Below are 22,230 nucleotides of genomic sequence, written 5' to 3'. Positions count from 1 at the left end.
ATAAGAAGTTAAAGGAGAAAGTGCAGTGATGTGTTGTTTTTCTTTTTAATTATGAAAGTATCATTATCAACAACAGGTGGAAGAAAAGCGCCCAAAATGTGAGAAGAAACTGTACAAAGCCCTTTGTAACTTATTGAAAGAACTACTACCGTGGGAGAGCAAGCTACAGCAGGCGACTAAGAAGATGAGGACGAAATTAAGGCATGAGCTCAGTGATTGGGAAAAGAGGTAAGCCACATGATGACTGTGATTTACCCCCCCCCCACCACTACCACCATGTTTTGATGTTTTCCCTGCCACAGCATCCGGATTTCTTTCTGAAGTTATAGACTATACTAGATCTTGTACTAATTTTTAAGTAACATTAAATGAAAAGGTATGACTGAAGCCAGGATCTTTGATACTGATTTCAGTTTAAATGACATGGAATGAAGTGTGACTGTTTTATGAGAACAGCAGTAGTATATACATGTTCATGCCTTTACTTTTGTAAGAGGAGTGGCCATATCAAAGCAGATGCATGCACACACACACAGAAACACACACACTTCAATGAACGGACGGCTTAGAGGACGTTCTGAAGAAAAGTGAAGTTTTGTGGATCCCAAAGCAAAGGAAGTGCCTATTGTATTTACAGGGTGGGGGGGAAATTGCTCGTGGGTTAGTGGGAAAGTAGGGAAAGAAGAGAAGGGGAGGGATTGCTGAGGGAAATGGAAGGAAATGAGGAAGGAGAAGACTTGGCCCAGGCAGACAAACGAAATGTAAACACCAAAAAAACGGCCCCCCGACCAGCTGAGTGACGACGAAATGTCTAATAAAAATGTAAAGATTAGAAGTATAGATAAGAGCAATACAGTAGAAAGTGACGAGAATATTTTCCAGGGATTTAAAGAGGGTGGGGGGGACACAAACCCCCCCCGACTGACAAGACTAAAAGAGAAGTTCGATAAGATGATCGAGGACTGGGAACGTAGGTTCGGTCATGTTAACAACATTGTACAGAGGGTTGAAAAATTGGAAGAACTAAAGAAGGAGAACAAAAACTTAACTAAGGAAATAGAAGACCTAAAAAGACAGTTAAAAGAAGTAAAAAAGGAGAATGAAGAGTTAAAGATGAATAATAAAGAAAACAGAGAGGGATGGAAGACAATTCAAGAAAACAGTAAAGTTGCATTTACTGACATAATCAAACAGCAAATGAGAGAACAAACTGAAGACTCAGTTATTAAAGTGATGAGACAGAAGGAGAATATAGTAAGAGACTTAGCTGATAAAAAGAAATGTATAATTATATTAGGAATGGAAGAGAAACATAACCCAGATAGAACCTCAAGAACCAATGAGGAAAATGAAAAAATAAGCAGTTTACTAAAATTAGTTCAGGAAGATGAACCAGAAATTATGAAGGAAATTGAGGAAAAATTCAGGCTCGGAAAGTATAGTACAGATAAGACCAGACCAATTAAGATTAAATTCAGGTCACAAAAGACGGCAGAGAATATCTTATCCAAAACAGGGAAACTATCAACAAGTGAACAATATAAAAAGGTATGGATAAAGAGGGAAATGAATAAAGAGGAAAGAGAGGAAGAAAAGCAGAAAAGACTTGAAGCTAAGAAAAAAACCGAGAGCAAAACGGAGTCAGAAAAAGAGAGATTCTATTGGAGAGTAGTGAATATGAAACTAAGGCGGTTCGACATACAAGAGAAAAACAAAAGGGAAACAGAGAACACAATGGAAGTGACAGAAAACTAAGAGTGTCTTACACAAATATAGATGGATTGATAACAGGATTGAATGAGCTGAATGATTATTTGAAAGAAAAAGAACCAGACATAATGGGAATTGTAGAAACAAAATTAAAAGGCCCACTACCACCCAACAGTGTAGGACATGATGCATATAATTATTGGATTAAAAACAGAGAGAAAAAGCAAGGGGGTGGAGTTATGTTCCTGACTAAGAAGGATATAAACGTGAGGGGTGTCATATATGGAAAGAATACAGTAGAGATGATTATGATAGAAGTGGAAGACAGAGATAAGAAGAGCAGAAAATTTGTGATCAATTATGTGCCTCCGAAAACAGCCTCATGGGAGGAGAGTGAACATAAAAGTATGTTAGAGGACACAAAGATAACATTAAATAAAATAATGGAAGATGGAGGAAGAATAGTTATGATGGGCGACTTTAATTGCAAAGAAATCTGCTGGGAAGAAATGACAGTAAAGGGTGGAGACGGCTCATGGGGAAACGCTCTACTTGAGATGATTACTGACCATACAATGACACAATGGATACAGGAGAACACTAGGTATAGAAATGAAGAAGAGCCATCGAGACTAGACCTAATAATTACATCTGAACCCAGAATAGTGGACAAGATTGAATATAAAACACCAATAAGTAAAAGTGACCACATATTGATTGAACTGGAACTTAATGAAGAAAAATATATGAAAAGAAATGAACAATATAGAAAAGGAAGAATGATGTATGAAAAAACAAACTTTGATAAAATAAGAGAATTCTTTCAAAAAGAAAACTCTGAAGAAATATACAAAGAAGAAACAACAGTAGAAGAGAAATGGAATATTTTGACAAAAAATTACAAAAAAAAGGAGTGGAAAAGTATGTCCCAAGACAAAAACAAGAAAAAGAATATGTAAAATGCTGGTACAACAAAAGTTGTAGGGAGTTAAAAGACAAAAGAGACAAAGCCTGGACCAGATGGAAAAAAGACAGAAGATCTGAAAAATGGAAAATATATACCGGTTATAGAAATGAATATGTACAAACGTGCGGAGAGGAAAAGAGAAAATATGAAAAAGATGTCATAGAAAAGTGTAAAGATCAACCAAAACTATTCTACAGATTTGTAAACAACAAACTGAAAAACAAACAAGACTTGGAGAAAGTAAGACAAGGGGGAGTTGAATACACTGAGGAAATTGAAATGGCAGAAATTATGAACAAACATTTTAAATCAGTGTTTACAAGGGAGAACATACAACCTGAAGAGATCGAATGGAAAGAGAAAGTCCCCCCTATGAAAGAAATAGAAGTAACAAAGAATGAAATATTGACACACTTGAGTAATCTTGATGTCAGAAAATCGCATGGACCAGATGAAATAGCAAACTGGATTCTGAAAGAATGCAGGAATGAACTGGCAGACAAAATACATAGCATACTAAACAGTTCCTTGAAAGAAGGAAAAGTTCCAGAAGATTGGAAAAAAGCAAATATAGTACCTATATATAAAGGAGGAAATAAAGAAGAACCTACAAACTATAGACCAGTCTCTCAAACAAGTACAATAGCAAAAATTTGTGAAAGAATGATCAAAAATAGATGGGTAAAATATTTAGAAAAAAAACAAAGTGTTAAATCCAAGGCAATTTGGATTCAGACAAGGACAATCATGCATCACCAATTTAATATGTTTCTATTCAAGGCTAATAGATATAATACAAGAAAGAGATGGATGGGCGGACTGTGCATTTCTAGACCTAAAGAAAGCTTTTGACAAAGTACCACATAAGAAGTTGCTTAAGAAATTAGAAACTGAAGGAGGAATACAGGGCAAACTGCTAAATTGGATGGAAGACTTTTTGCAAGAAAGAAAAATGAGAGTAGTGATAAGAGACCAGCACTCAAAATGGGATAAAGTAATAAGCGGTGTTCCGCAGGGAACAGTACTGGCCCCAATAATGTTTGCTATATATATTAATGATATGGATGAAGGAATTGAAAGTTATATGAGCTTCTTTGCAGATGATGCAAAACTACTAAAAAGAGTGAAAACAGAAGAAGATTGTGAATCACTACAGAGAGATCTATATAAAGTACAGGAATGGAGTAGGAAGTAGGAGATGGAGTTCAATACAAAAAAGTGTAGTATAATGGAATTTGGAAAAAGCAAAAACAGAATAACAGGATCATATAATTTGGGAGAAGAAGGAATAAAAAAAGTAGAAAATGAGAAGGACCTGGGAGTCATTGTTATGAATAATATGTCACCTGAGAAACATATAAATAAGTTTTTTGGAGAAACTTATAATTTAATAAGAACAATCAAAGTTGCATTTACATACCTGGATGAAGAAATGGTGAAGAAAATTCTAATCACCCTGATAAGACCAAGATTGGAATATGCAGCAACGATATGGTCACCAAGTGCAAAAAAATGCATTAAAAAAATTGAAAGAATACAAAGAGCAATTACAAAATTGGCACCAACACTCTCAAAACTATCATATGAAGAGAGACTAGAAAAACTTGAACTACAGACACTAGAGCAAAGAAGAGAGAGAGGAGATTTGATAGCTATTTACAGAATCATGAAAGGCATAGAAATTACTGATAGAGAGAATCTGATAAAATGGGATGACAGAAATACAAGAGGACATGGAAAGAAAATAAAAAAAGACAGCTATAGAAGAGATGTGAAAAAGAACAGCTTTCCTCACAGAGTAATAGAGAGTTGGAACAAGTTAGATGAGAAAGTGGTGTGTGCAAAAACAATACATGAATTTAAAAATAGTTTAGATAAAATGAGATATGAAGACGGGACACCACGAGCATAGCTCCCCTTCCCGTAAAATACAACTAGGTAAATACTAGGTAAATACACACACACACCCACACACAAATTAGAATTACCAACTCTGGAACAAAGAAGGGAAAGAGGAGACTTACTAACTATCTATAGAATAACAAAAGAAATGGAAAACTTAGATAAGAATGACTTATTGAAATGGGATACTGGAAAAACGAGAGGACACAAAAAGAAACTAAAAAAGGATAATTACAGAAAAGATCTGAAGAAAAAATAGCTTCCCACACAGAGTGATAGATACTTGGAACAAATTAGATCAAGAAACTATGTGCAAACACTATTCAAGATTTTAAGAAAAAACTTGATGCTGAGAGATACAAAGACGGGTCACCACGAGCATAGCTCCCTTCCCGTATAATACAACTAGGTAAATACACACACACACACACCAGAAGCATAGCTCCCTTCCCATATAATACAACTAGGTAAATACACAAAGATACTAAAGAAGGTAAAAAGGAGGAAGACTGCAACTCAATGCAACAAGATTTGGACAAGATCTGGAATTGGACTCAAAAGTGGGAAGTAAAATTCAATATAAAGAAATGTATAATGGAATTTGGAAAGAGTAAAAACAGAATATTGAAATATTACAAAATTGGTTAAGAAGAGGTGAAAAAAGTAAACTCAGAGAAAGATCTCGGAGTGATGACACTGGATAAGCATATTAATAAAATATTTGGAAAAACCTATAATTTATTGAGGTCAATTAAAGTGGCGTTTGCTTATTTGGACGAGGAAATGATAAAAAAAATTCTAACTACACTAATAAGACCAAAACTTGAGTATGCAGCAACACTATGGACACCCAGTACCAAAAAGAATATAAAAAATTAGAAAGAATACAAAGAGCAACAACGAAACTAGCACCAACTCTTTCCGAACTGACATATGAGCAAAGACTGTCCAAACTAGAATTACCAACTTTGGAACAAAGAAGGGAAAGAGGAGACTTGCTGACTATAGAATAATGAAAGGAATGGAAGTCTTAGATAAGAATGACTTGTTAATATGGGATAATGGTAAAACAAGAGGACATGAAAAGAAACTAAAAAAGGATAGTTACAGAAGAGATCTGAAAAGGAATATCTTCCCACACAGAGTGATAGATACTTGGAACAAATTAGACAACGAAACAGTGTGTGCAAACACTATTTAAGATTTTAAGAAAAAACTTGATGCTGAGAGATACAAAGACGGTCACCACGAGCATAGCTCTCTTCTCGTATAATACAACTAGGTAAATACACATGACAGTTGAAGTGACAGTGAAGATTGGAACTCCAGAAAAAACTACAATTTTTGTGAATCTCAATGATGAAGGGGTACCTGTGTTGTATTAGTAGGGAAGGGGAAAGCTTGTGGTGTAGTGGGAAGGTGAAGAAAAGGAGAAGGGGAGGGATTACTGAGGAAAATGGAAGGAAATGAGGAAGGGGACGAATGGGCCCTGGAAGTCGGAAGGAATGTCAACAAGATGCGCAGATGACAGCGGTGAAGTTGAAGAGATTAGTAAAAATGTAAAAATTAGAAATATAGATAAGAGCAGTGCAATGGAAGGTGATGTTAATTATTTCCATGGATTTAATGAGGGAGGAGATGACATCTTCCCCCGATTAGCAAGTCTAGAGGAAAAACTAGCAAAAATGAACAAACAGTGGGAGGTTAGGTTCAGTCAACTTACACAGATTACACAAAGAGTTGATGAATTGCAAGAACTAAAGAAGGAGAACCTAAATAAAGAAATAGAAGAATTAAAAAGACACTTAAAAAGAAGTATAGGATGAGAATGAGGAATTAAAGAAGAAGGATAAAGAGTCCATAGAAAAAGAGGGAAGAGGTTCGAAAAAGATTTAGGAGAATAGTAAAATTGAATTTAGAGATGTAGTGAAACAACAGATGAAGGAACACACTAAGGACACAGTTATTAAAGTGATGAGAGAGAAGGAGAATATAGTAAGAGACTTAGCAGATAAAATGAAATGTATAATTATGTTAGGAATGGAAGAGAAACATAATCCAAATAGGACTACAAGAGTAAGAGAGGAGAAAGAAAGAGTGAACAGGGTACTAAGAATATTTCAAGAAGGTGAACAGGAAATAGGGAGAGAAATTGAATAAATATTTAGACTGGAAAAAGTACAATGGCTAGCCACAAAACTGATTCCAAATATAGAAAATAAATCATACAAAAATTGACTAAAACATATGAATCTGTTTTCCCTAAAAAAGCGTAGACTCAGAGGTGACTTGATACAGGTCTTTAAAATTCTAAAGGGAATTGACAACATCAAAAGTGACCAAATTTTCACATTGAATGAGAATCAGACAAGAAACAATGGTCTCAAACTGTCCAGAAATAGATTCAATTTGGAAGTAGGTAGAAACAACTTTGCCATGTAGTTAATGAATGGAATAAACTTCCTGCACAGGTAGTGCAATGTAGTTCAGTTCGAAGCTTTAAGAATCATTTAGATAAACACCTAAGCAAGATGCTGTTATTATTATAATTTATATTATATTTGTTTTTGTTTTGTTATCATTTGTCTGTTTGATTTTCATTTATTATTAGTTATATGTCAATTTATTATTATTTACTATTTACCTGTTTGTTTATTATTTAACTATACCTATGCATTTATTTATGTATTTTATTTGTTATTTACATTATTATAGTTTTTATTTATTATTTTATTATTATTATTTTTTTTCGCATCCGACCTAGATATGGACCAAAAGTTCTCCTGTCGGCATGCTCCGCCTTTGTAATCCTTTGTAATCCTTTGTAGACTTGGGGAATAAAATGTAGACAAGACCAGACCAATTAAGGTTAAATTCAGGTCACAAACGACAGCAGAAAATGTCTTACCAAAAACAGGAAAACTAGCAGAAAGTGATCAGTACAAACAGGTATGGATGAAAAGAGAGATGAATAAAGAGGAAAGAGAGGAAGAGAAAACAAAAAGAATCGAAGCTAGGGGAAAAAAGAGAAAAATAAGAAAAAGGATATGAAAAATGGTACAACAAAAGATGTAGAGAGTTAAAAGATAAAAGAGATAAAGCTCGGATAAAATGGAGGAAAAACAAAAAACCTGAAAAATGCAAAATATATACTGATTATAGAAATGAATATGTATAAGTGCGCAGAGAAGAAAAGAGAAAACACAAAAAGGATGTCAGAAAAATGTAAAGATCAACCAAAACTTCTATAGATTTGTAAACAACAAACAGAAAAACAAACAAGAATTAGTGAAACTACAACAAGGAGGAATAGAATACACAGAGGAAATAGAAATGGCAGAAATTATGAACAAGCATTTTAAATCAGTGTTAATGAGGGAGAACATACAACTGAGAGATGATGAGTGGGAGGGGAAAGTCCCCCCTATGAAAGAAATAGAACAAAGAATGAAATAATGAATCACTTGAGTAATCTCGATGTCAGAAAATCACATGGTCCAGATGAAAAGGCCAACTGGATTTTGAGAGAACGCAGGGATGAACTAACAGACGAAATACTTAGTCTAATAAGCAGTTCATTGAAAAAAGGAAAAGTTCCAGAAGATAGAAAATACAGTACCACTATATAAGGGGGGAAACAAAGAAAACCCTACAAACTATAGACCAGTCTCCCTTAGAAGTACTGTAGCTAAAATTTGCAAAAGAATGATATAAATTAGATGGGGAAAGCATTTGGAAAAAAAAAAACAATGTACTAAATCCAAGGCTGTTTGGATTTAGACAAGGAAGATCATGTATTTACCTAGTAACATACGGGAAGGGAGCTATGCTCATGGTGACTCGTCTTTGTATCTGCATCAAGTTTTATCTTAAATTTTATAGTGTTTGCACATACTGTTTCGTTGTCTAATTTATTCCAAGTATTTATCGCTCTGTGTGTCACAAACCTGATGTGTTTCTATTCAAGACAAATAGATATAATACAGGAAAGAGATGGATGGGCTGATTGTGGCTTTCTAGACCTGAAAAAAGCTTTTGATAAGGTGCCACATAAGAAATTGCACTCAGTGCCCCTTTCACCCCATCCATCCATCTCCCCTGAGAAACATATAAACAAAATTTTTGGAGAAACTTATAATTTAATAAGAACAATCAAAGTGGCATTTACATACTTGGATGAAGAAATGGTGAGGAAAATAGTTGTCACTTAGTAAGACCAAGATTGGAGTATGCAGTGACGACATGGTCACCAAGTACAAAAAAATGTATAACAAAACTTGAAAGAATACAAAAAGTAATTATGAAATTGGCACCAACAATCTCAGAACTATCATATTAGGAGAGACTAGCAAAACTTGAGCTACAGACATTAGAGCAAAGAAGAGAGAGAGGAGATTTAATAACTATTTATAGAATCATGAAAGGCATAGAAACTATTGATAGAGAGGATCTAATAAAATGGGATAGTAGAGATACAAGAGGACATGGAAATAAAATAAAAAAAGACAGTGATAAAAGAGACCTGAAAAAGAACAACTTCCTCCACAGGGTAATAGACGTTTGAAACAAGTTAGATGAAAATGTGGTGTGTGCAAAAACGATATACAAATTTAAAAACAGTCTAGATAAAACGAAATATGAAGACGGGACACCACGAGCATAGCTCCCCTTCCTGTAGAACACAACTAGGTAAATACTCTGAGTCTTGTGCATTGGCAACACATTACCCAGTGTTTTGTGGGCTATGCTTTTGCAACATGCTGTGTGATTCACAGTGGTTCTAATTTCATACATCGGAGCCAGTACCCATCTTGAGGTGGGGAGATAAGGTACATCACACATTAAGCTCTCCAGGATGGCACCTTTATCCAAGTGGACAAGAAGCAACATTTGCATTTATATTTATTTATTGTTTATCTGGTCCAACTCTGCCAGAATGCCCTGAAGGACTTAATTTTTCTTACATGATATATATACATGTTAACAAAACTTATACAAGAAATACATTAAACCAAATTAAGTACTTATAGATTTACTACAGCAGCATCCTTGCCTTTGGAATGTAAAGTGCAAGAAGTACAAGTGGAGGAACTTAAGAATATAAATACCAATGGCTTTTTCCTCCCTACTAGGGAGATAGCCAAAGTCAAAAGGCATAATTCCACTCCCACCCATTTCTTCTCCAACCACTCCACTCTCATCCACCACCCCTCCCTCCCTCTTATCTTGGCTCCTCATGGATGACAGGTTATCCCTGCATCTTGCCCATTGCCCTGGGCTAGAAGCAATGCAGCAAGACACAGCACATCCATAGCAAGGCTGCTTCATTTAATCAGTGATACCCCCCCATGTCCCATCATGCAGATGTGTCAAAATATCCTTCACACACAACCACTCTCTAACCCACTCCCATTCATCACAGTATCATCCACAGCCATTCTCCACTTACCCCTATTTTCTGCCTTATCCCTTCCTTCCTCACACTCAGTGCCCCTTTCACCCCATCCATCCATCTCATCCTCAGTTGTCCCCTCATGTTCACTCCATCCACCTTAGTCCACACCTCTTTCACTATCCTTTCTTCACTCATTTTTTCCATGTGTCCGAACCATCCCAAAACTCTTTCATCAACTCTGTCTCCCATCTCCTTTTCCAACCTTTCCCTCCTCCTCGCCTCCTTGTTTCTCACTCTACCCAACCTTGTAACCCCTATCATACTTCTCAGACATTTCATATCAAACACATTTAAACTCTTCCTCTCATATGTTTCATGTCTGTGACCCATACAATCTCCTCTTAGCATCCATTCCCAAATGTCTATTTCTCACATACTGTGTGTCATTTTGACAAATGGAAATAAGTTCCACTGCAAGGACTCTAACCTTTGCCGGGGCAACTTGCTTATTCTGAGACAAAGGCGATAGCTTCAAGCCAGCCAGGCTGTACAAAAGGAACTACCCGAAATGACACACAACTTGTCGGAAGGCTTGCCATAATAAAGACTCGATGAAATTAGAATAGAGACCGAGCCGACCTAGTACCGTCGGGGAACCTCCAGGTCGAGAATCGGGTAGTTCCTTTTGTACGGCCTGGCTGGCTCGAAGCTATCGCCTTTGTCTCAGAATAAGCAAGTCGCCCCGGCAAAGGTTCGAGTCCTTGCGGTGGAGCTTATTTCCATTTGTCAAAATGACACACAACTTGTTGGAAGGCTCGCCTTAATAAAGACTCGATGAAATTAGAATAGAGACCAAGCCGGCCTAGAACCATCGGGGAACCTTCAGGTCGAGAATCGCGTAGTTCCTTTTGTACAGCCTGGCTGGGTCGAAGTTATCGCCCTTGTCTCAGAATAAGCAAGTCGCCCCGGCAAAGGTTCAAGTCCTTGCGGTGGAGCTTATTTCCATAAATACATACATATACCAAGGGTTTTTTCCCCCTTACAAGGGAGGTAGCCAAAGTCAAAGGTATAAATCCACTCCCACCCATATCATCCCCACATACTCCACTCCCATTCACCACCCCTCCCTCCCTCTTTTCTTGGCTCCTATTGGATGACTGGTCATCCCTGCATCTCACTCACTACCCAGGGTCAGAAGCAATGTAGCAAGACACAGCACATCCACAGCAATGCTGCTTCATTTAATTGGCACCCCCCCCTTTGTCCCCTCACAAACAATGTGGACACTCGGTGCTGCATTGAACACTGCTAACTGCCTCATGCAACATTGGACAAGCCTCAGTGTCTCCTAGGCTTTAGCATCTCAGGGATGAAAGGTTGCCTAACCACAACCACACTGCTGATGTCAAAAGCAATGAAGCAAGATGCTCTTGCACAGCTAGGCCTGACAATCAAATCTGGTTTACTCCAACTGTTTCATCATATAGGTACCCCTTCCTCCCCTTCCCATCCAGCCATAATCTTTCTTCTTCTCTTTCTTCCTGTTGGCTATGTTTGTATAACTTAATTAGATGGGTGAGTGGGGTTGCGGGATCTAGTAGAGAACTGTCTCCCTATCATTGTGAAGTGATACTCTATGGGTAGGATTTTATTGTGTGTCTGCAGAATTTCTATTGTGATGGTTTAGGTGCATCATGTTGTTATTCTCACTGCTTTATTTTGTGTAGTATGTAGGGTGTCTTTCTTTTCATGAATGTTGTTGTTGCTGTTGTCATTCCCAAGACTGTCTGGCCAAGCAGTCTCATCTCCCGAAGGAACACAACGGTTTAAACAGGGTTTTCCCACAAATCCATTATAGAGTGTACATTATGTTGTTGGTATGTGTGATTGTGTACAGTACAGTCCTCCATAATGTGTTGTATAGTATGAAGTGAAGTTTTGCATCCTGTTGTATAGTTTAGGGTGAAGTTTTGCAATGGTGTCATCAAGCCTCTTCTGATAGCTTAGAAAGGCTGGATGGTGGATTTTGTCCTTATGGGGTAGAGGATTCAGAGGGATGGATATCAGGGGGTCTGATATGCAGCAATGTGTGGTGTTTCAGTTTGTTGATGGAGCAGTGAGTGATAGAGATATTTGGGTGTTGTTTTGATGTTTCTTTTCATGTGTAGGTGTTCTGCTATGTACTGTAGTAGGTGTGGCTGTGTTTGTGGAGGTTGTAGCAAGTATTTGTGTGGCTCTTATGTCAGGGTGATCTTTGACTTTGAGGACTTTTGTTTCATAGTGTACATGGTCTGTAGGTGTTGTATTTGTGCAGCCTGTAATTGTCTTTAGGGCTATGTTTTGTATGGTCTGAAGGGTGTTAACCCCTTCCATACGGTGCCGCACACGTAGGCGTCATGGACTTAGATCTCGGTGGCAGCAGCCAATGCCAGCCGTACGACGTGTCGTAATAATACTCGCATCATAAAATATAGTCACCGCTTATATTGATCGTTCTCTCTTCACCCGTGAATTCTGATAACCATAGAAAATGCGATTACAAAAGAATTAGAAAGAATGTCATTATGGAGCGCCGATATGGCAGCCTCGCGAATACACTCGCTCCCCATGACGCCTACGTGTGCGGCACCGTATGGAAGGGGTTAAGGTGTGTCTCAGTGAGATTGGGGGCCCATGTGGGGCTTACATAAGTCATCACTGAGCATATGCCTTGTTTGTGTATTGTAGTAGTATTTTTTTTTCTCCAAATGTTGTACCTGTAATTTATTTCAGTATGTTAAGTCTAAGTGTGGATTTGGTCTTTATGTTTGTGATGTGTTATTTGAATGACAAGGATGTATCATATGTTATGTCAAGAATCGTGGGTGGGTGGGTGTGATATGAGAGTGTTCTTGATATAGAGGAGAAGTATTTGTGTTCTATTAGTTGTTGAGAAGTGACTGTAGATTTGGTTAGAACATAAGAATGAAGGAGACTGTAAGAGACCATGAGGCCTACACTAGGCAGTTCCATGTCCATTACCACCTGTCATCCCCATCCATAAAGTTGTCTAACCATTTCTTAAAACAACTGAGTTTCAGCGCTCACTACATGGTTACTTTGAGATATTGTTAGGGCTATTTTGAGTCTATAGTGAACCAGGTGTTGAGTGTGTTTAGGTATGGTTGTAGTATTTCTGCATCTTTGTCTGCATTATGATGTGGGTATGTAATTGGTATGTCATCTGTGTAGGAAGAGATTTGTATTTCTGAGAAGTTGGGTGTGGGTATATCATGTATGTATAAATTAAAGAGTGTGGGGGATGGAACTGAGCCCTGTGATACTCTGCTCTTAACATTTCTGGTGTGTGATGATTGGCCATTATATGACACATAGGCATTTCTACCTGCCAGGTAATTATCAATAATATCAAAAGATGGCTGGCCAATTATAATTGGCCAGTGATCTTTTGGTATTATTGTGCATGTTTGTGTTCCATATTTTGTTTGTAATTTTGTGATGGGGGATAGTATTGAAAGCTTCACTTATATCTAGTGTTATGAGAAGTGTTCTGTGATGAGGCCTTTCTGACTTTATGCCATCTAAAACTCTTTGTGTGAGGATTATCTGGAGAGTGTTTGTGGAGTGTAGTGGTCTAAAACTGTGTTGTGATTCAGCAAGGGGATATGTGTTGTAATGAGTTGTAGTATGAGGTGTTCTTTGACTTTGGAGGGGGTGCAGAGAAGGGTGATTGGGTGGTGTGATGTTGGAATGATTGGGTCTTTTTTGGGTTTGGGGATTGTGATGGTTTTCCCACACTTCCAGATTTAGGGTGTTTTGCAAGTAGCTGCACTTTGCAATGTTGGTGAGTGCATGTATGCCATGTGGTCCAGTGTGTTTTAGGTGGATGTTACGTATGGATAGATAGATTTTTATTTTACCGTATATACTCGTCTATAGGTCGAAATCTTAAGGAATTTTTTTTTAGGCCAAAACCTAGGGGTCGACCTATACACAAGTAATAATCTTGTTAGGTTGAAATCCAGACATGACAAGAAAGGCTAGGAAGAACTCTTACCTTTTCTTTAGGTTCAGAAATCAAAATATTTACCTACTAAATACTACCAGTAAACAATGGGTACATAAAATACACGGTACGTACTAAAACATGTAAAATTCCTTCTAGATACGGTAACCCCATACTGTGGTTTTACCTGTTTGTTAAATTTCTTAACACAGGCGAGCTTATTATATCATGTATACTATTACAGTACCCATAATTGTTTAAAAAAATAATGAAATGCTGTGATATTCTCAAATTTATTTATTTATTTTTTTATAGTTTAGTTTCGACCATGGGCGCAATATAGCAATAGAAAATTAATCATTAATTTTATAAATTAAAATGTATCAACGTAATATGCAATTTTGTGGGCGGAAGTGAAAATGAAAAATACCTTGCCACAAGCATAGGATCGGAACGCCATCTTGTCTGTCAATTGACGGCCTCGGTGCTTCCGACAGTACCTCGCCAGGTACATTTTCTTGAAGGAATGTTATGGAGCGGAGATACATGCATTCCTTCAAGCTGCAAGAACTTTGTATAGCCAGCAATCTAAGTGGTTGAAAAGCCCGCCAACTTCTCATTTCTTCGTCATCGGCATGTATCATAACAAATATCAAGGTCTAAATATACAGGTCAGACTGTTTGAATTCTTCTGCGCAGCTTCTGACGTCATTAGGCTGAGTCCATTTTCTCTTTGTGAAACACTGAAGAAAACTGAAACGCCAAGGAAGACAGGAACTATAATATTTTATATATTATATATATATATATTATATATCATATATATTATATATTCATATATATAGACAGGAACTATAATATTTTATATATATATTTATATAATATTTGTCAGAATATAACTAATTGCGTGGAGCGGTGCGAGCGAAGGCAACGTCTTTCCCAATTGCCACACCAGCTTCAACTGACAGCTATAGGACCCGCCAACCCCACTTTAAACAGCCAGGTGACGTTCACAGGCCTGCTGCGCCAACTCCCTCGAAATTCAGTCGGAAGTGGTTAGACCTTATATTCTTAGATCTTGACAAATATGACGTACTATTCGTCCGACACGACTTCATTACTTACGAAATGTTTTAGCATCTTTCTTGTTTTTTTATTTCCGATCACAAAATTGCATATTACGTTGATACATTATAATCTACAAAATTAATAATCAATTTTTATTGCTATGTTGCGCCCTTGGTCGAAACTAAAAATTTACCCAAATTTAGCTTTCTACATGGTATATGTTATTGTTACCATTACCAAAACAATGCATGGATCTCACCATCACGAAAACAAACTGTTCAGTATTGCCAACTTGTTACTGTTACAGTGACACATGGTATAATCCTAAATATTTGAACTGAAATCCACCAAGTCGTTTTGCTTGATGTCGTCATCTTCACCACCAAACAGCTCCTCCCACTCACTTCTGTGTCGAGTATCGTCATACGAATCAACCTCATCAGCCATAGGAACATCAACATCATCTTTCTCCTCCACATTATCATTAGCCTGATCATCCGCACAGTTGAGATTACAAGACTAACTCTGAGTGTTGGTTAATTTTTTTTCTAACGAAACACGCCTAGCCAGTTTATTCCGAATACCGTACTTGGCAATCTGTTCAAGTTTTTCACTCCGCTGAAATGGCAATTTCAGTGAAACTTATTAAATATTAAAATCAGTGAACTTGAAAAAACATAAACCAGAATACATCAGAATTAATGAAGTGAAAAAACCATAATAATCAATTGCTATACCAGGCAAGCAATGCTACTTCAAAGCATTAAGGCAGTGGAATGCTCACAGCACCAAAAACAAAAACAAACCACTCGACCTATACATGAGGTATATGGAAAATTCCAGATTTTTGGCCAAAAATGGGGGGTCGACCTATACACGAGATCGACCTATAGACGAGTATATACGGTACTTTTATTTTCTTTCTTCCTCTCCCTTTTACTTCTCCTTTTCACCATTTCTCTCCCTCTCTCCCTCCCTCTCTCCCTCCCTCTCTCCCTCCCTCCAAAGGAAGGATTTGGCCATTCAATTTTATTATTGAATCTAAAACAAATGAAACCCCTCAGTGGCGAGGGAAAGAAAGATCACACTGATCAGTTTAAAAGCAATGCAGTGAGTCACAGCTCTTCCACAGTAGGGTCCATCTGCTATATTTTGGGACTAGCCAATGGATTGTCTGGACTAGAGAGAGGATGGGGAAGAGGATTGGCTCTGTTTGTTAGTGATGAGTATGCTTTGATTTGACTGTCCTTTTTTTTTTTTTATAAGAAAGTCGGAAGTCTTTGTATATGGATGTAAGTTTTTCTTCAAACTTTTGGATATTAAGAGAGGGTACTTTGATCTACACAAGTTATGTTCTAACAAAGCTGGAATTGTTTCACCATTGGTCCTTTTCATATAGGGGCCCAGAATATGTCGACCCTGCAGAAGAAGCTTGGATGAGTGATCCAGAACCTGAGCCAGAACCACCACCTCCACCAACTCCAGAAGAAGAGGAGGAGTCATCTTCAAGCGAAGAATCACTTGATGGTTTGTACTGAATTGCCTGAAGATGTATAAGATCATATTGCAGTGAATATAAGGCAAGGTTTAAAAAAAATTAAGTTGTTGCTAATATAATTACCATTTTTTCCCCAAACAGAAGAAGGAAACCCCAAGAGGAAGTTACGTAAAAGAAGAGCTAAAAAGCAAGCAGTTGCTGTTATAGAGACTGCTGCAACAGTGGCAACTGAGGCAAGTGGGGATGAAGAGTTGCCTGAAACTGTTGCTGTCTCTTCCAGAGGAAGAGTAAGGAAAGTAAAGAAAATTCTGAACTATGACAACTTGGACTTTGAAAAGTTAGCTTTACAAGCAGAGCAAGAAGCTCAGATAGAAAGAGAAAAGAAAAGGAAAAGGAGAGAGGAGGAGGAGAGGGAACATGAAATGAGCTTTGAAGATGAAGAATCCAGGGACTTACAATATCCAGCTAGTATTGGCACACAGACTGGTGTTAGGAGATATCTCTTGTCTCAAACAGGACAAGTCATGGGCTTTATTGATAATGATGGTCAAGCACATTCAGGTAACAGTATTAAAGATAGTAAAGGTGACCAGAGTAAAGTTGACCTGTCTTCTGTGAGGAACTTAGCGAGTAACTTAGTTTCAAACACAAAGAAGGATCCTAATTCTCCATCGCCAAACCGTCAGGCTTCAACGGCAACAACACCAGTAGCAAGAACCCAAAGTATGCACCCTCCTGGTGGCCCAGTAAAACCAGGAGTTCCTACATTGGTTGTTGCAGCCATCAACAATCAAGGTACGCCTGTCTATGTCAGAGTTGTCGGAGACCAAGCCCTTCAGCTTGTGCGTTACATGAAACCTGGTAGTAAAGGCCCAGTCTCACAGATCAAACTGCAGCATAATAGTCAAACATACACCCTCAATACCAATGCACAGATGATGACCCAGAATATTCCAGGGCTCCCAAATAGTGAGGATAATACAAAACTTAATGTGCCCACGAGAGTTGTTACTACCAGCACAAATACCACACCTACAACCAAACCAGCTACACCTGTGCCTGCTAGTGCTCCATCTAGCTCTGCTCTTTCTGGTCTGTCTCGTATTGGCTCGCCCTCAGTCCCACCAATGGCACCAATCATACCACGTAGAACACCAATAACCTCATCTACAACATCCACCCCCAATACCCTGGCCCAAGCTTATAGAGGCTGTGGCACAACCCCACCAAGATTGGTAACTTCGTCAAATAATCCCATCAGGAATACTGCAGTCACCCGTGTCCTTGGAGCAAAACCCACAGTAGCTATTGGTAATTCAAGGGCCTCTTTGACAGCAAGTACAAATGTTGTGTCAGCAAGTCCATCTGTAGTCACAGCAGTCCAGAGCATTGCTACTACTCCGAGTGGAGGTACCCAGTTACTGCACCAACAGCAGGCAACATCAGTGTCTCACAATCAGTCAACACCTACCAGGGTTACAATAGGAACCACTGCCAGTCCTGCTGTGACAACCTCGTTAACTCAAAGGGTAACCATACCATCACAGGCAACAGTGGCCAGCAGCACTGGGTGTGAAACAGCACAGCAGGTAATACAGCAAGGAGACTCTGTTATGGTGCCAGGCCCTGGAGGCCAGACAATTCATTTGCGCTTGGGATCAGACTCCTTGGCACAACTGATGCAGAGGACTGGGAGTAAAATTATTGCTGTTCCAAATGGCCGCGGGGGATACACTTTATCGTTGGCACAGACTGCAGTTGCGGGGCAGCCGATCCCCACTACGTTAGTGGCAACTGGTACACAAGCGACAGCACAGACAGCTTCACCCAAACCTGCTACGATTAGTACGGCACAAGTGGTAGCTGCAGTTCCAGATGCCTCTCAAGTATCTAGCCAAACATATAATTCTTTTACTCGATCTGACCAAGTGCCTTCAGGTATGAGGTCTGTTACTAAGGATCCTGGCACCATTTCAGATCCTGCAGCATCTCAGCGAATTGTTGCCCAAGTTGCCACACCCCTATTGTGTCAGCAACAACCAACAGCAAATGTAGGGAGTGTGGGAATACAGGTGAGTGGCAGTAACCAAGTAAGCACTTTGCCACGAATTAGCGGACAGTCACGTATGATAGTGCAGGATCAGCAGCAACAGCAGCAGTTGGGTGTTGTAAGATCAACTACACCCACACAAGTTCAGAGTGTACAACGTATTGCTTTTCCGAGCAATTTCACACAGGGAGTCATTGTGCAGGGAGGTGTGCAGCGACTAGCAAGTGTGCAGCAGCTTTCAGTGGCTCCAGGAGTTGTACAACCAGTTGGGGAGGTAAATGTAAGTAGTGCAGGCATTATCCAGCCTAGAGTGGCTCAGCCAACCACTGTTGTTTTATCTCAAGGCTCGCAACAGCCGCAGCAACTTCAAACACAGTTACAACCACAAACACAGCAGCAACTGCAGCCTCAACTACAGCAAACACAACAGCAATTGCAACCACAGTCTCAGCAGCAAATAACACAACAAACCCAGCAGCACTTGCAGCAACAATCTCAGCAGCCACTGCATTCACAGCAGCAGATGCAGTCTCAACAAATTCAGCCACAGCAACAACAAATTCAGACACAGCAACTTTTGCAGACACAGCAACAGTTGCAACCTCAGCCACAGTTGCAGCAGCAGCAGCAACAGTTGCAGCCACAACATTTACAATCTCAGCAACAGCTTCAGCAACAGCTTCAACCACAGCAACAATTGCAGCCACAGCCACAGTTGCAGTCACCACTTCGAAGTCCAACCCATATACAACAGCAAGCACAATCACAACCTCAAAGAATTGTACAACACTGTGTAACAGTGCCCCGCATGGTGGTTGCAAGTACCAATCAGCAGCAACAGCAAGGTCAGCAGGTGTTGAAAACCACAGCAGGATTGCCTATTGTACAGGGGCAGTCACAGCAACAGCAGGTGGTGCAACAGGTGATTCGGGTTCAACAGACAGGAGCAGGTGGGACTTTGTCTGCCACACCCCTTCAGCAAAAAGTTATTTCAGTTCCACAGACAGGCGTGCGGCAGGTGATGCAGGTTGTTCAACAAGTGGTTCCAAACCAAACACAGCACCAGCAGCAGCCTTCCACACCCACCAAGATAGGCCAGGCTGCTGCACCCGAGGCCACCACAATTCAGTCTCCAAACCACCAAATACAGCAGGTGGTGTTACAGCAACAGCAGCCTCAACAACAACAGACAAATCAGGCTCAGCCTCAATCCCAACCCCAGTCTCAGCCTCAAACTCAGCCACAGCAGGGTAGACTAGTTTTACTGAGGACGCCACAGGGTGAGAGAATGGGGTTGCAGCTTCCCGATGGGAGAGTTTCTTTGTTGAGTCAGGAGCAGTTACAGACATTCATCCGTAATGGGAGCATACGTGTAAACCAGGTAGCCAGTGCTCATTAGGAAATCTGCTGAAGGCCTTTCAGTTTCAAGATCTGCAGTAATCCTCATAATGTATGGAATGGCCTTTCCAATATTTTGTAGGCTATTGTGTACAAAATGAAGATGAAGGTTGGTTACTGACACCACAGGCAGTTGAGTGGAAGTTGGACATTCCAAGAGGATATCCTGGACCAACCCTGCCATGGTACAAGTTTAGATTCAGGTGCATCCTGATATATTATTTGGAGGTTTTGCAATTCATTTCTTTTGTTTGGGGCACACTGAGAAGTGAGATTATTCAGAACAATTTTGTGATTCACATCACAGTTCAGGTCTGCAGCCCTTTCTTCCAAAGATACTGTTGTCGTGGTTAATAAATCTGACCTTGTATACGAGTCCTCTCATTTTCCTTCATTAAGGTAATTGTATTCTCTCATTACTTACCAGTACTTCTACCAAGGTGGTATTCATAGAGGTGGTAAAGGAGAGACTTAGGGAGGGATAGTTGAAGTTAAAAATGATCAATATTCATCCTAAATGGTGATGGTCTCTAATCATAAAAGAATACTGTGTGACTGGTTTGTAGGTATATCACTATAGCTCCAAAAATGTTGATGTTATAAAACATGCAGTCACACCAATGTGGGGTCATTAATAAAACTATGATTACCACCAAAGTCTGTCTATATACCAAAAGGCTTATTCCCCCTTACAAGGGAGGTAGCCAGTGAAGCTTGTAGAATTTTGAAGTTGAACATCTTGGTTAAGTAGTAGTCTCCAATAGTGGTAGATTGAAAATAACACAAGTGTGATAGTTACATCTATGTAAAACATTATTTCAAAGATGTAAAATGTATGGTTAAGTAAAGCCTCCAGAATTTGCATTCAGATGAACGTCAAAAAGCCTTTCCCATTTTAATGGGAGGTGGCAGAGCCTAAGCATACATATATGCACCCTTCACCCATTGAAAAACAATAGTTGTTAGATATTTCAATTTGTAAAATGTTTTGGCTCGTATGTTAATTGGAAAATCTCTCTAAAACACTTTTCAAACAAATGGTTGACTGAAGTTGCAGTTGGTTTTGGCCAATGTACTAACAGGTCGTGTTTGAGATAAAATATCTGAAGTATGGTAGGGGTTACCAGGTCAGATAGAGTGAGAAAGGAGGAAGAGAGCAGGGGTGGAAAAGGAGTTGGGATATAGGGTTGATGAGTGAAGAAAAATTAGTAAAGGATGTGTGGATAGAGTGAGCATGATGAGGCAACCAAGGATGAGATGGATGGATGGGTAAAAAGGGCATTGAGAAAGGGGGATGTCTGTTGAGGAAGGAAAGAAGAAGACAGAAGATAGGGGTAAGTGGAGAATGGTTGTGTATGGATGATGCTGTGATGCATGGAAGGGAGTGGGTGGGGCATGGGGTGTTAGGGAGTGGTTATGTGAATGATATTTGATGCAGATTGAAAGGATTTCTCTCCGTCCTCTCTTTTTCTGCGTGAGGGGATGGAGAGGGAGTTCACAGATTAAATGAAGCGGCCTTGCTGTGGGTGTGCTGTGTCGTACTGCATTGTTTCTGACCCAGGGCAATGTGCAAGATGCAGGGATGACCCATTATCCAGGAGGAGCCAAGAAAAGAGGGAGGGAGGGGTGGTGGAATGGGTGGAAGTGGAATTATGCGTTTGACTTTGGCTACCTCCTTTGTAAGGGTGAAAAAGCTCTTGGTGTATGTACTAACAGGCTCCATTGTAATGGGAATTTGTAAATTTTGTTGCCTTTATGGAGTAGTGATTTCAGATCTTGTCATCAGGTATTTGCCTGACATACTTAAGATAATTCAGATTGATTAGAAAAAAAAAAAAACAATGAAATTAGCAGTGTAGATTAAGAATGACTATTCCTAAATGAAGATTATATTAGATTTCGGCACTGAGAGCAGATGTAAGGTGGAGACGAGAGATGGGAGGGAGGTTAAGAAGTGCTGAAAAGGTAAAGGGGAAAAGAATTAATATCAGGTGAAATTGAGATGTGAAATTTTGTGAAAGGAAGAAATGGGAGTAGAAAAAATGGATGTTTCGAGGAGAAAGTAAGCAGAATGGGATATGGGATGAGGAGAATGGGTGTGGTTAAGTGCAAACACACTGTTTTTCTGTTGGGAGTTTATTACGTAGGTCTACACACAAGTATTGCAGGAAGTAACGTTGTTTTACCAACTTAGAGGTGGACCAAGGCATCGAAGAGTTCCGGCATAGACCTGGTA

General features: G+C 39.2%; 1 protein-coding gene across 2 annotated transcripts in view; it reads left to right on the top strand.

Annotated features, from left to right (window-relative positions):
• The window catches only part of LOC143027692 (uncharacterized), a 49,212-nt gene extending 28,821 nt beyond the window's left edge, over positions 1–20,391 (top strand). The window contains exons 14-16 of one of the 2 annotated variants that reach the window (XM_076189143.1): positions 77–228; positions 16,448–16,575; positions 16,688–20,391. In XM_076189143.1, coding sequence (XP_076045258.1) covers positions 77–228; positions 16,448–16,575; positions 16,688–19,995 — 3,588 coding nt within the window. In that variant the 3' untranslated portion in view covers positions 19,996–20,391. The remainder of the gene's footprint in view (positions 1–76; positions 229–16,447; positions 16,576–16,687) is intronic. The other variant, XM_076189142.1, reaches the window with a different exon arrangement.
• The last annotated feature ends 1,839 nt before the right edge of the window (positions 20,392–22,230 follow it).

The sequence above is a fragment of the Oratosquilla oratoria genome, chromosome 8, assembly GCF_046742065.1.
Source record: "Oratosquilla oratoria isolate Oo_2021 chromosome 8, ASM4674206v1, whole genome shotgun sequence".
NCBI lineage: Eukaryota > Metazoa > Arthropoda > Malacostraca > Stomatopoda > Squillidae > Oratosquilla > Oratosquilla oratoria.
This window is presented reverse-complemented; position numbering and strand designations above follow the sequence as displayed.